At 39.9% G+C, this 15,957-nt stretch overlaps 1 protein-coding gene across 1 annotated transcript in view; it reads right to left on the bottom strand.

Moving 5' to 3' along the window:
• Nucleotides 1-2,484, bottom strand: part of PCOLCE2 (procollagen C-endopeptidase enhancer 2) — a 72,091-nt gene extending 69,607 nt beyond the window's left edge. The window contains exons 1-2 of the mRNA XM_033122058.1: nucleotides 2,063-2,484; nucleotides 921-1,029 (exon numbers count right to left, since the gene is read on the bottom strand). Of these exons, the coding sequence (XP_032977949.1) occupies nucleotides 921-1,029; nucleotides 2,063-2,148 (195 nt within the window). The 5' untranslated portion in view covers nucleotides 2,149-2,484. The remainder of the gene's footprint in view (nucleotides 1-920; nucleotides 1,030-2,062) is intronic.
• Nucleotides 2,485-15,957: the final 13,473 nt, after the last annotated feature.

The raw sequence follows: 15,957 nt of genomic DNA on the forward strand, positions 1-15,957 counted from the left end.
AATTGTTCTGGGCCTCAGCTTCCCTATCTATAAAATGGGTATAATAATAGTTACTTTCTTGGTGATTTTGAGGATTCAGTGAGATTACGCTTGTTAATTCCTTGGCACAGTGCCTGGCATACAGTAAGTACTCAATAAGAGGTAGCTATTTTTAAAAATCATAATGTGTAGGTGGCACAATCCGACTGAATGAAGCTCTCAGTGAACCAGCATTTTCAATTACCAAACAACTTCCCAAAAATCAAAGGCTGAAGAAGAAAACAGTCACTGCTACACTGACTGGAAAGATGACTTGATCTAGCTGACTCTAAATCCAGACCTTTTTTAAGCTGGCTGTCTCTAAATCTGACCTCTTATCTTGACTCCGCATAATCTATGCCATATTAGCCCTTGTGTGATATTTAGTCCCCCTCCTCCAGTTATTCTTATTCTTATTCTTAAATTGTCTTGAGCTGTGCTTTCAAGTCAGAACATTAAGTGAGATTTCCACACCCCTCCCGCCCTTTTTTTGTAATTGGTGTAAAGTCAGGGGTAAGTGATCTTCTATTCCCCACTGGGAATCATTTATGCAAGAAGCAGGCAACAGATAGCTTTTAAAAATCATTACAACGGGCCTTTGACAGAAAATGGCCTCAATTTTTAATCTACGAAACTCAACTGAGTCAGGCTGGGTTTTCAGAAACACACCTGCTTTAAGAATTTATTCCTTTAAGCACTATCGTGTGCTCTTTCCAATCGCTAACGCAGGACACCACTGGTTCTATTAAGAAAAATCTCCAAAATAGTTGAGGTAAACCCAACATTTCACTATTTCAGGCATTTGCCCCAACCCGAATCCTGACACCAGAGGGAAAAAGCAGCAGCCTTCCGCTGTTTCCCATTCCCACTTCGATGAGAATACCCCTTTAAAAAATGCTTACTGTGATTTTCCAAGTGCATTTGCTATTTGGAGGGTACACTCCAGGAAAACCTTCGCTGCCAATAAATCCAGACTCTCCAGTTAGAACGCCGCCACATGTGAAAACAGGTCTGGGAAATAAAAGGGGAAATTGAATTTGAAACATGTCAGTTTCAGAAAGGTTCTATTAATACGGGTGAAGTTAATGTTGATTAATAAATGCCTGCACCACATAAGGGATTTGAAAGTTTGCTAGCTCTTAGAATTATTTCAGTTGTAGACTAATTCAAAGTTCAGTCCAGCTGCCATCTGTCTCCATCATAACACAACATAGACTGGTGTGTCATCCATCCATCCATCCATCCATCCATCCATCCATCCATCCATCCAATCCATATACAACCAAGTGCTCCACGTGGTTGGTAAAATCTTGGAGAAAAATGGTAAATGGAAAATTTAACGGGCAGGAGTGAGAGAGATGAGAACTAGGCTGTGTGAAGTGCATGGTTTAAAAGATAGACAAGCAATTGGTTAACATAAACTAATTTTAATTTCCCAGATTTGCTGAGATGCCTAGTTCTCCTCCCCTTTTCTGAAAATCGTTGGCCATTGGCAGAGCCTCCCGCGGAAAAGGGAGGCTGACAGTGATAGAGGTGGAAGAGGAGATGCCTAAACTGGCCGTGGGCCGGTCCCGCAGCCCAGGTGCTGAGGTCGTGAGGCAGCCCCGAGGTTGGCGAAGAGTTAACTTTCCCGGAGCCGCTCGCTGATGGCTTCGCGACTCGAGTTTTTCCCTAGGCTGACGTCTCACTCAAGGTTAAGAAAACAGAAGTAAACCAAAGTCCACATATCTGGGCCCGACGCTTCCCTCCGCCTGTATAAACTTGCAGGAGGGAAGACGCAGGCCAGATTATGTCCCCGCCACGTGGTAGCCCGGCCAGTTGCGGGGCCAGCCCGCAGGCGGGATTGGGGCGTCACAGGGAGTCCGAGGACAGACGCGTTGCTGGGGGCAGGGAACGGCCCGCGCCCGCGCCCCGTAGAGCGCAGGCTCGCGTGCTGGGTCCCCCCGCGCCCGGAAGCGGATCGGGTAAAGCAGCGGGCGAGGCTGCAGGGATCGAGGGAGAGAAGGAGGGAGGAGGGAGGGAGCCCGCGCGGGGGTCGCGTTACCTCCTCTCCGGGGACTGCTGCCGCGAGAGCTGGGCGGCGGTGGCCAGCAGCAGGCAGAGCGCAGCCCAGGTGCCTGCGCCCCTCATGGCCGGTGTGGTCGCTGGGGGCGCCCCCCAGCCCGGCGCGCACGCCCGGACTCTCGCGGGTTCGCACTCGCTGGGCTCTTACCCGGCACACGCGGCTCGCACCCGCACGCCCCGGTTCTCTCTCTCTCTCTCTCTCTCTCTCTCTCTCTCTCTCTCTCTCTCTCTCTCTCTCTCTCTCTCTCACACACACACACACACACACTCACATTCACACTCAACCGCGGGGTGAGGGGCAGCCCAGGTATCTGGGTGTGCACGGCAGGCAGGGTGGGGGCGCTTTTAAAGGCGATTACGGTGCAGCCTGACTCGACGCTTAATTTCCCCTGAGGAGTTGCCCTGGCAGCCACAGGCCACTGCTGAATATCCCGTTTGTTCTCCAGTGGCGGGAGGGGTTGGCTCCGGGGCCAGAGCCGCCTCCTTTCCTGGGGAGGGCGGGCGTCTCCTCCCCGGCACCCCGGGAACTGCAGCCCGGTCACGTCCCTCCTGCAGGGCCTGTGGGGAGAAGGATGAAAGGGGAACCCCCTGTCAAGTGGTACCCAAGAGGACATGGCTCCGTGAACAGACGATTTGCGGGGTGAGGGTGGGGTCATGGTTTGCTTTGGGGAGTGTTTGTCCCTAGTTGCTTTTAAACAAAAAGTGTTAGGCTCGCTGGTTGCCGGAAAACGTAGGGTTTCTTCTTTATTTCTTTTTCCTTAAAACACCCACATCTAAGGCAAGAAAAGGGAAAATAGAAGAGAGATTCTATTATACTTTAATTCCTGCTCTTATTCTCTTACTTTAATATCTATCATTTATCTATCTATCTATCTATCTATCTATCTATCTATCTATCATCTATCAATCATCTATCTGTCTATCTATCTGGAGATTCTTTTCTGGTGTGTGAGAAAACCGAGACGGTTTCTGTGCAGGGATTTAGCAATGCGAATTGTGAATGAATTGTCATTAACTATGTCAAATAATGAAGGCAGAACCAGAATCATCACATCTCATGTTACGTTCTGAAAACAGTATTTCTGTGTTGGCATCTCTGTGTTCTTAAAAGATCTTTTCCAACAATTTCTTTCTGTGGTATTGATGAGTTAAGATACTCAGAGAATTTGTTTTTCTAAGATAATTCTACCTTTGTAGAATCAAGGTTTTCCATTATTTCATTACAGAAAAATGATTTTAAATCTTTTATTTTGCTCAGTGTTTCCCAATAACTAGGGATTAATAAAAGAAAAACAAGAACAGAATGGATTCATTGAGATTTTCAACAACCACACCATGGCAAGTGGGGTATAGGTGAATTTAGATGCCTCATTTGGGTTGTTCAACTCTCTAAGCAAAATACTTAAGCATTAAATTAATACTTATCAAGACTTCATTGCTAATAATGAGCTTACAATGTTAAGAACATAAACATTCCTGGCAAGGAAATAAATGAAAACTAGCTACAGGGAATAATCTGACTTTTAATAGTGGGGAAACCCATGGGCCAATAGTAGGAACCAGAACTTCCCTGGCGGATGTACTCGTATACTAATTTACTATTTTTGAAAAAGAGAAGGAATAAAACTGCAACTTTAAAAAAAATTTCTAAAGACACCACACCCTTGATGACATTAAAAAAAGGGATTACAGAATTTGGCAAACTACTTCATATCCTAAAACATACACCCTCAACCCAATAAAATTACTTTAAAACAGCAAAGAGCAAAATAAATGATTGTTTATTTTGCACACACTTCAAGAATATGCTATCCAATAGCATTAGCATTTTAGATGATATTTTATTTAAAAGTCCTATTTTAAATAATAAAGTAAAACTGTTGCTCAATTCACTTTCTGGTAATGATTTGAAGTCATCATAGCCAAAAACTACTTCATTCTTAAGACTAAGCTCAGTTTTCATCATTTAAGATTAAAAAACAAAGTATTAAACTTGCCTAAATGGATAGAAAACTATTTGACTAAAAATATGCAACAGTATTTTCTTTTCTTAATTTTTTGATGACTGAGTTCATATCCTCACTAAAGAGTTAGGGTTCCAACACTGATGTTTCTGTTGTTGTTGAGACACACAGAAAGACATTGATGTTACCATGTGATATTAAGAGTTTACTAAAACCCATATTATTTGGTCTTAGAAACACATATTTGACTTGGAACTACAGTTCTGACCAAAATTATAAACCTTAAATGTCCTGAGAAGCTTAATGTGTTAAAACTGAGACAGACCCAAGTGGACTCTGAAGGTGTGTATAAGGTCCACTTCTGTGAGACCCATTTCTGGACTTTAGCAAAGCAGAATTGATATAATGGGCAGGGAGCCCCAGAAGTCCAGGCAGTAGGAAAGAGGAGAGGTAGAGAGGACAAAATCCCTGTGGGTAGATTGTCGGAAGAAAAGCAGAGTGGTAGGTAAAATGATCCTTTGTCATCCAAAGTATATATTACCCAGTCTCTCTAGTTAACCTGGTTGCACCGAGTATCAGTCATGAAATTTGAAAATATTCTTCAATGAACTGATGACTTATAAAATTATACCTCACCGAAACATTCCTTGTTGCATAGTATTAGCATCTAACTGGGCCCAATATGTCAACATCTTTGTTTGTTGGTCTCTGGTCAATTCACCAACCTTCTAAACATCTGAAAATACAATGTAAATACTATGCACATTCAATCCATAGTGCAGTACTCATCTTGTAAAAGATCCAGAATTTCATAAAATGGATGTAAGTGATGTTGAAAGAAATGGGAAATGGTGGGTTCTTTTGACCAATGAAGACCTAAATGAGTTACTCCAGTGAACTGAAGGAAAGAAACTAAAGAAGGTTGCTGACCAAAAGTCCCTTCAAAAAAATAATGATTTTTAATACCAAAATATTAAACAGAAGCCCGTGAGAAAAATGAAGAGGACCTATAATAATTTTTTAAAAAGTAATCTTTTACATTACAATGTTGTGAAAGTAAAAAGTAAAGGGAAGGATGTTTGTGTTTTTCTAGAATGCATTTTTGTGAGAAAAACTACATTTAAAAATGCATGTGTGATTCATTCTTTGTTCATTATGAGAATTGGCACTTAGTTGTAAATATAAAAGATATTTTGTTAAATACAAATTTAATTTTTAAATTTCCAGTTTCATTTTTGAAGATAAAATCCTAAACAATATCTGCCATAAAAATTTGGAGCTTGTTTTAAGTACATTTTAACTGGATTTCTCCAATGAAATCAATCTCAGATATGGACAATCTTCAATTATCTTGAAAGGTGTCTGAGAAACAAGCCAGGGCAGTGCATCAGAATGAGAGTAAAGGGTGGGAGAGGACATAAGGGGAGGCTGGACTCTATCTGCGGATCCCTCCCATTTTTTCTTTAGAGGCATGAGCCATATCTGGACCTCCAGTGTGGTCTATGCTTCCTTGAACATTACACGGGTCTAGCTGCACCACATGGGTCTCTAAATTTCTAAGTGCTACAAGTGTATACGAGGAATGGAAAGTATCTGGAAAACAATTACTGTCATGTGGAAATTATTATATGCAGCCCAAGTTTGTGACAATACAATGTTCATGATATTTCCATAACATCTGTAGCTTGCAGAACTACCAAACTGGAATTTGCCCAGGTTCTTTTATCTAGGAAAATATAATAGTGTAGAGTTATATTAGTAATATTTTAGTGATGGAACTGCCTTTTCTGAATTCAGTTTTTAAGATACTATCAACATTTAAGAACCTCCCCCCCCCGTAATATTTGAATATTTATGCACAGATCCATCAGTAGATACTCTTGTGAACAAGATTTTTAGAATTAACAGTTCAATATTTTTTGAAGATATAGACTTTCCCCACTTTCTTCCGGGAATAAAAGTGTGATGGAGAATCGTGTTGGGTAGGCTGCTTAGGTACAAACAACTGAGTCCACTCTGGCTAGTTCAAACAGTAAAAGAGACACATGTAAAAATAAAACATAGTTCACATTACTATTAAGAGAATTGGAAAAAGTGTTTCAAGGCTAATTTCCCTAGAATAATGGCCAAAGCCTCACTTCAGAAATGGTCCACTGAGACTCTGTTGCCATTGCTGTCACCAAGAGTAAGCACTAAATGCCAGTGTTCCAACTGACTGCAATTGTGACTGCTGGGCTCATCGGATACATTTCTGCCCTGTGAAGCACAGCCTGGCAACACTCCTACCCCAAAGACCAGACAGCTCTGCTGCCACCTAGAGAACAAGAGCTCATCACAGACCCTCTTTCCTCATGTGGATCTCTTGAATCAAAATCTCATGCAAGTGTGTAATGTCTGTGTCACATGGCTGAGTTTGCTGCAAGGGAGACTAGGAATTCAGCTCCTCGTGGGGAATAATGGCACGTACTGTCGAAATTGCCCTAAATTAATGTCCATGACAGGGATCTACAAAGTTCAGTTAGCCTGTCTCCTTGCATCCTCGTGCTGAGGAAAACAACCCCAAGCGGGTCTTTATGTATAAGGGTGCTGAGGCAATGTTGTGTACGTTGAACGAAACCAGCTGCGCACACCTGCCCGTGCTGTACAGAGGAGTCAGCTGCTTTCGACTGGTTTGGAATAAAAAAATGTGTGCAATGCAGGAACTCCATAATGAATCATCACCATCATTATCCCCAACTTTTACTGAGCACTTATTATACACCAGGAACAGCGACAAGTGCTTTACAATAATGTTTCATTTAATTCTCTCAAAAAACCTGTGAGGTGAGAACAATTATCACCATTTTACAGCTGAAAAATTCTCAGATTTATAGAGGTTACTCACTAATCCAAAACCTGCAATACATAAATGAAATACTGGGATTTGAACCCAAGATGAATGGAAAGCTAAAGCTCCCAATCAATATCGCGTGGCAATCCATCAGGGCCTCCTTGGGACCCATGAATGCTCAATACACATGGAGATGGCAGTTGAAGTGAACGGACATATACTATTTATCCACCCAGGATCACTGAATCCATTCATTGTTCCTCTAGCACCCAGGTAGGTTATGTGACTAAAGACTGCTCCGAGACCTCTCCCAGGACTTTTCTACTGGAGATACTGGGGAAGCGTTTCTTCCACTGTAGTTTTGGTCAAGATGGCAGAGTGGGTAAATACTGTGCTTGCTGCCTCCCACGACCACATCAAAATTACAACTAAATTATAGAACAACCACCTTTGAGAACAGAATTAATATAAAAAAGGATAGAAAGACCTTGAGACTGGTGGCATGGATGGAGACATGGAATGAGCAGGCTCCACACCCATTGTGTGGTGATTAATAAACGGGAGGGATATCTCAGCTGTGGAGGACCCCCTGAAGAGCAAGGGGTCCCAGCAGCACACCAGGCTCCCCAGCCCAGGGATCCAGGAATAGAAAGAATGAGTCTCCATAATGTCTGGATGTGAAAACCAGTGGGGATCGTCACTGAGTGAGATAGAGGGCTGCTGGACTCCCAGGCATATCTCTTAAAAGGCCCACGTACATACATACTCACTGACAGACTAACTCACTCAGCTCTAGAGCTGGGTCACAGCTCAAAAAGCTCCAGGATCATACAGCGAGGAACTATTACAGAACCATTTCCCAAAACTCATGTTCATGAGTTACTAGCCTGATTGATGTGCTAGTAAGCCAAACACTAAGAAAAGTGTGCTTGGAGATAGAGAAAGGTTTATTTGACTTGGCCAAAGTGAGAGGATGAGAAAGAAAGATCTCTCAAATCTGTCTCCCTCAAAAAGCAAAAGTAGGGAGTTTTTATGCAGTTAGGGAGTAAAGAAGGGGGTGTTTCAGGGAACCAAGTGGATAGTCTGTGTTTCTTTAGACACAGATAATATTTTGTGCAACTAGATTTTTGGGTATCAGCAGCTGGTCACAACTTTCTTAAAGGCACTTATTCCTTCTGCAAAACAAAATCATAAATTTTCCTGTGACCTTGGAGTCATCTCCTACCACTTGACAAAAATAAAAAATAAAAGTACATCAGTAAACAAAATTATATTGAGAGAACAAGGGGTGCTGGGTTGAAGATCTACCTAATACCTAAAAACAAACACAGAGAGGCAGCCAAAATGAAGAGACAAACAAACATGTCCCAAATAAAAGAACAAGACAAAATTCCAGAAAAAGAACAAAATAAAAGGGAGAGAAGCAATCTACCAGATGCAAAGTTCAAAATACTGGTTGCAAGTATGCTCAATTTGCTTAGGGAAGGAGTGGATGACTCAGTGAGAACTTTAGCAAACATAAAAGAAAAATAAAAATGGAGTAAGAAAACATAAAACAACCAGTCAGAAATAAAGAATAAATAACAAATAAAGAATACATTAGGTTCCGGGGGGGAAAAAAAAAGAATACATTAGAGGGAATCAACAATAGATTAGATGAAGCAGATGATCAAATCAGTGAGTTGGAAGATAAGACAGTAGAAAACACCCAAAGAGAATAGCAAAAAGAAAAAAAGAATCCGAAAAAATGAGGATAGTTTAAGGGGTCTCTGGCAAAACATCAAACATACCAACATTTGCATCATAGGGGTACCAGAAGGAGAAGACAGAGAGCAAGAAATTGAATAGCTACCATGTTTTCCCGAAAATAAGACCTACTCTTATATGACTATTTTTTTCTCCAAAAGATGCATTAGGGCTTATGTTCAGGGGATGTCATCCTGAAAAATCATGCCAGTACTTATTTTCCAGTTAGGTCTTATTTTCGGGGAAACACAGTATTTGAAGAAATAATGACAGAAAATTTCCCTAACTTGGTGAAGGGAATAGACATACAAGCCCAGGAAGCACAGAGATCACAAACAAGACGAACCCAAATCGGCCCACACCTAGACACATCATAATTAAAATGCCAAAGTTTAAAGACAAAGAGAAAATCTTAAAAAGCAGCAAGAGGAAAAACAATTAGTTATCTAAAAGGGAGCTCCCATTAGACTGTCAGCTGAATACTCAACAGAAGTTTTGCAGGCCAGAAGAGATTGGCACAAAATATTCAAAGTGATAAAAGCAAGGACCTACAACCAAGATTACTGTACCTAGCAAGGCTATCACTTAGACTCAAAGGGGAGATAGGTTCCCAGAGAAGAAAAAGCTAATGAAGTTAATCACCACCAAACCAGCATTCAAGAAAATTGAAAGGGACTTCTTTAAAAAGAAGAAGTAACAACATACCTACCAATAATTACTTTTAACGTAAATAGATTAAATGCTCCAATCAAAAGATATAGGGTGGCTAAATGAATACAAAAATAAGACCCATACATATGCTGCCTACAAGAGAACAACTTCAGATAGAAAGATACACACAGTCTGAAAGCAAAAGGATGGAAAAAGATATTTCATGCAAATATAAATGAAAACAAAACTAGAGTAGCAATACTTATATTAGGTAAATTAACTTTGAAACAAAGGCTATATAACAAGAGACAAAGAAGGACATTTCATAATGATAGAGATCAATCCAACAAGAGAATATAACCCTTGTAAACCTTACACATCCAATGTAGGAGCACCTAAATATATAAAGCAAATATTGATGGACATAAAGAAAGAGGTCTACAGTAATACAGTAATGGTAGGGAAATTTACACCCCATTAACATCAATGGATACATCATCCAAAAAGGAAATCAATAAATGACACGTTATAGCAGATGGATTTAATTGATATTTTAGAACATTTTATCCCAAAGCAGCAAAATATACATTCTTTTCAATGTGCGTGGAACATTTTCAAAGATAGACCACATGTTAGGTCACAAAACAAGTCTCAACAAATTTAAGAAGATTGAAATCATGTCAAGAATCTTCTTCAACCACAATGGTATGAAAGTAGAAATCTAGTACAAGAAGAAAACTGAAAAAAAACACAAACACATGAAGGCTAAGTAACATGCTACAAAACAATGAATGGGTTGACAATAAGATGAAAAAGAAATCAAAAGATACCTTGAGACAAATGAAAATGAAAACACAACAATCCCAAGTCTATGGTACACAGCAAAAGCAGTCCTAAGACAGAAATTCATAGCAATACAGGGCTACCTCAACAAATGAGAAAAATCTTAATCTAACTTTACACTTAAAGGAACTGGAAAAAGACAAGCAGAGACGTCATCAAAATGGTGGCATGAGGTGATCCTCTGTACATCTTCCCTGGAATTTACAACTAATCGAACAACTATAACTCCACAAAGGACACCCTGTACAGCAGACAGACAAGACAAAGAGGCCCACTACTGAATTTACCAAAAGGTGGGCGAATCGCGCGAGCTGGGGAGGAGGGAAGGCAGAGGTGCGGAGACGAAGCCATGCGGGCACAGGATGCAGACCAAGCTCAGTCCTCTGAGCTCGCTGCATTCCGGAGCTACCACAGCTGTGGGAGAAGAACTCGGACGCTAGGGCTCCGCTTATAGCCCACAGGGCTGAGGGGGCAGCATATAACACGGCTGAACCCAATGCTCACGGCAGAGACCTCGGAGCAAAGACCGAAGGAAGAAGGCTGAAAACGGTGGTTTAAGCCCTCACTACCGAGCAGAGAATAAAAGCCGTAGGCACTGAGACTAGCCGTCCCCTCCCTACTCTCCTAGAGCTCGCTCTGCCCCCACCTACCTGGTGCTAGAAGCGGAACAGTAGCAGTGTCAGATCAAAAGAACAGAATATTTGCTGTTCTGAGAACTGTGGACCACAGACACAGATTCGCAGCCCAACTAGTTCCGGCAAAGGGGAGGGAGCTGTGGAAGCAGGACCGGCTGTGGTGGTGGTCGCCGCCATTGCTCTGGGCCACCTCTCACAACTCACCCTGCCCCTGGCCCCACCTATCTGGGTGGATCCCTGCAGGAGTAAACAGAACTGCTGAAACACACGGGCTCTAAATCTGGTGCAGGAAGAGCTTTGGAGCTTCAAAAGCTCTCCGCATACCCACATGGACACTGCACCCTGTGACCCAGGCGAACTATTAACAGAGGAGAAGCCCGTCACCCAGGGAATCCCCCCATTGTGTGAGAAGCTGGAATAGTGCAGAGAAAACATAGCACTACCGTGTGAGAGAAAAAAAAAGTCTGCAATCGTAGAGAAAATAAAATATTCTACCAACAAGTACTGGAAAACAAAAGAAAGACCTCTTCCTATCAACCTGTTGAGGAAGCCACTCCTGTAGCTGTCTAGAAAGAGAAATAATAAATCAGTAATTGCCATGATAACCAAGGCAACAAGACAGCTCAGAAAGAATGTGAAAAGTCTCCAGAAAAGGAACTTAAAGATATGGAAATATGTGACTTAAACAACAGAGAATTCAAGATTGCAGTTCTGAAAAAACTCAACAAGATGCAAGAAAACACAGAAAGGCAGTTTAATGAACTCAGAAACACAATCAAGGAACAACATGAGCATTTTACGAAAGAGATTGAAATTTTAAAAAAGAACCAAATAGAATTTCTGGAGATTAAGAACTCAATAGAAGAAATGAAGAATGAAATAACCAGCTTAGGTAGTAGAATTGACCAGAAGGAGGAAAGAATCAGTGCCATCAAAGATAGAAACCTGGAAATGACACGGATGGAAGAAAAAAGAGACTTGAAACTTAAAAGAAATGAAAGAACTCTACAAGAACTTTCTGACTCCATCAGAAAGAGCAATATAAGAATAATGGTCATATCAGAAGGAGAAGAAAGAGAGAAGGGGGTAGAGAATATATTCAAACAAATTGTCGAGGAGAACTACCCAAACTTGTGGACAGAACTGGATCCTCGAATCCAAGAAGCACATAGAACACCTAATTACCTCAATCCCAACAGGCCTTCTCCAAGACACATTGTATTGAAGCTGTCTAAAATCAACGACACAGAAAGAATCCTCAAGGCAGCCAGGGAAAAGAAGACGGTAACCTACAAAGGAAAGCCCATTAGAATATCATCAGATTTTTCAGCAGAAACTCTACAAGCATGGAGGGAGTGGAACCAAATATTCAAACTATTGAAAGAGAGAAATGATGAGCCAAGAATAATCAACCCAAAAAGATATCCTTTAGATACAAAGGAGGAATAAAGACCTTTCCAGACATACAGAAGCTGAGGGAATTTTCTAATACACGACCTACAGTACAAGAAATATTTAAGGAGGCTATTCAACCACCATCAACAGGGACAATTTGTGGCAACCAAAACATAACAAGGGGGAGAGTAAAGGCCTGAACCGGAATATGGGAATGGAGAAAGTAAGCATGCTGAAGAAAATGGAATACTCTAAATATCAAACTTTCTTGTACATAAACTTAAGGGTAACCACTCAAAAAAATCCAGAACTGAAACATATACTGTAATAAAAGAAGAAACAGAGGGAAACATCATAGAATACCACCACACAGAAATAATACACAACAACAAAAACACAAAGAAACAATGGAGACACAAAAACTAAAGATAGAATGACAGGAAATCCTCACATATCAATACTCACCCTAAATGTAAATGGACTGAACTCACCAATAAAAGGGCACAGAGTACCAGATTGGATCAAAAAACTAAACCCAATCATATGCTGTCTCCAAGAGACACATCTCAGCTACAAGGACAAGCATAGACTCAAAGTGAAAGAGTGGAAATTGACACTCCAAGCAAATGGTATCCAGAGAAAATCAGGTGTATCCATACTGATATCAGATGAAACAGACTTCAGGGTGAAAGAGTTAACAAGAGACAAAGATGGACATTTCATAATGGTAAAGAGGACTATATAACAAGAAGGCATAACAGTCATCAATATTTATGCCCCCAATCAGAGAGCACCGAAGTATACCAAGCAACTACTAACAGAACTAAAGGGAGAGATTGACCAAAACACAATTATACTAGGGGACTTAAATACATCATTGACAGCTATGGATAGATCATCCAAACAGAAAATAAATAACGAAATAGCAGCCCTAAATGACACATTAGATGAAATGGACATAATTGACATACATAGAGCACTTCATCCTAAAACATCAGACTATACATTTTTTTCTAGTGTACATGGAACATTTTCAAGGATAGACCATATATTGGGACCTAAAATCAGCCTCAGCAAATTTAAGAAGATTGAAATCATACCAAGCATATTCTCTGATCACAAGGCTTTGAAATTGGATATCAACTGCAAGAAGAAAGCAGGAAGAAACACAAATACATGGAGATTAAACAACATACTTTTAAAGAACGACCAGGTCAAAGAAGAAATTAGAGGAGCGATCAAAAAATATGTAGAAACAAATGACAATGAAAATACATCCTCCCAAAATTTTTGGGATGCAGCGAAAGCAGTTTTAAGAGAGAAATTTTTATCATTACAGGCCTATCTCAAGAAACAAGAAAAATCCCAAATAAATAACCTCATGTTACACCTTAAGGAACTAAAAGAAGAACAAATGAAACCCAAGGTCAGCAGAAGAAAGGAAATAACAAAAATCAGAGCAGAACTAAATGAAATAGAGAACAAAAAGACAATAGAAAAAATTAATGTGACAAAGAGGTGGTTCTTTGAAAAGATTAACAAAATTGACAAACCCTTGGCTAGACTCACTAAGATAAAAAGAGAGAAGACACTAACAAAATCAGAAATAAAAACGGGGAAGTTATCACAGACACCACAGAAATACAAAGGATCATCCAAGAATACTATGAAGGACTATATGCCACCAAATTCAATAATCTAGAAGAAATGGACAAGTTCTTAGAAACATATAGCCTTCCTAGGCTGAACCATGAAGAACTGGAAAATCTAAACAGACCTATCACCAGTAACGAAATTGAATCAGTCATCCAAAACCTTCCCAAAAGCAAAAGTCCTGGACCAGATGGCTTCACTAGTGAATTCTACCAAACCTTCAAAGAGGATCTAATACCAATCCTGCTCAAACTTTTCCAAAAAATTGAAGAAGAGACAGTACGTCGTAACTCATTTTATGAGGCCAACATTACCCTGATACCAAAACCTGGTAAGGACAACACAAAAAATGAAAACTACAGAACAATATCTCTGATGAATACAGATGCAAAAATCCTAAACAAAATTCTAGCAAAACCAATATAATAATGCGTTAAAAAGATTATTCATCACGACCAAGTGGGGTTCATCCCCGGGACACAAGCATGGTTCGACACATGCAAATCCATCAATGTGATACATCACATAAACAAAATAAAGGACAAAAATAATATGATTATATCAATTGATGCAGAAAAAGCATTTGACAAGACACAACATCCATTTATGATTAAAACACTTAATAAAATAGGTATAGAAGGAAAATACCTTAACATAATGAAGGCCATATATGACAAACCCTCAGCTAATCTCATAATTAATGGTGAAAAACTGAAGCCCTTTGCTCTACGTTCAGGAACCCGATAGGGCTGTCCCCTATCACCTCTGCTTTTCAACATAGTGTTGGAAGTCCTTGCCAGAGCAATCAGGAAAGAGAAAGAAATAAAAGGCATCCAAATTGGGAATGAAGAAGTTAAATTGTCACTCTTTGCAGATGACATGATGCTATATATAGAAAACCCTAAAGACTCCACCAAAAAGCTATTAGAAACAATCAACGAATACAGTCAAGTTGCCGGCTACAAAATCAACGTACAAAAGTCCATTGCATTCCTATATACTAACAATGAAATCTCAGAAAAAGAAATACAAAAAACAATTCCTTTTGCAATTGCAGCAAAAAGAATAAAATACCTAGGAATAAACTTAACCAAGGATGTGAAGGACCTACATGCTGAAAACTGTAAGCCATGTTCGAAAGAAATTGAAGAAGACACACAGAAATGGAAAGACATTCCATGCTCATGGATTGGAAGAAACGATATAGTTAAAAAGGCCATATTACCCAAAGCAATATACAGATTTAATGCAATCCCCATCAAAATCCCAATGGTATTTTTTAAAGAAATAGAACAAAAAATCATCAGATTTGTTTGGAACCGCAAAAGACCCCGAATAGCCAAAGCAACTTTAAGAAAAAAGAACAATACTGGAGGTATCACTCTCCCTGACTTTAGCTTGTACTACAGGGCTACAGTAATCAAAACAGCATGGTATTGGCAGAAAAACAGACACATAGACCAATGGAATAGAATTGAGAACCCAGAAAGAAAACCACATAAATATGGACAGATAATTTTTGACAAAGAAGCTAAAAACACACAATGGAGGAAAGACAGCCTCTTCAATAAATGTTGCTGGGAGAATTGGATAGCCACGTGCAAAAGAATGAAACTGGACTGCTATCTGTCACCATGTACCAAAATTAATTCAAAATGGATCAAAGACTTAAGCATAAGACCTGGCACAATAGACTACATAGAAGAAAACACAGGTACTAAACTTATGGACCTTGGGTTCAAAGAGCATTTTATGAATTTGACTCCAAAGGCAATTTAAGTAAAATCTAAAATAAACAAATGGGATTATATCAAACTTAAAAGCTTCTGCACAGCAAAAGAAACCATCGACAAAATAAAGAGGAAACCAACTGAATGAGAGAAGATTTTTGCAAACAGTACCTCCGATAAGGGGCTAATATCCAAAATATGCAAGGAACTCATGAAACTCAACAACAGAAAAACAAACAACCCAATTGAAAAATGGGCAGAGGACCTGAAGAGACATTTCTCCAAAGAGGACATACAAATGGCAAATAGACATATGAAAAAATGCTCAACATCGCTAATCATCAGAGAAATACAAATAAAAACCACAATGAGATATCACCTCACCCCAGTCAGAATGGCTATCATCAACAAGACAAATAGTAACAAGT

This window comes from Rhinolophus ferrumequinum, chromosome 2 (assembly GCF_004115265.2).
Source record: "Rhinolophus ferrumequinum isolate MPI-CBG mRhiFer1 chromosome 2, mRhiFer1_v1.p, whole genome shotgun sequence".
Lineage (NCBI taxonomy): Eukaryota > Metazoa > Chordata > Mammalia > Chiroptera > Rhinolophidae > Rhinolophus > Rhinolophus ferrumequinum.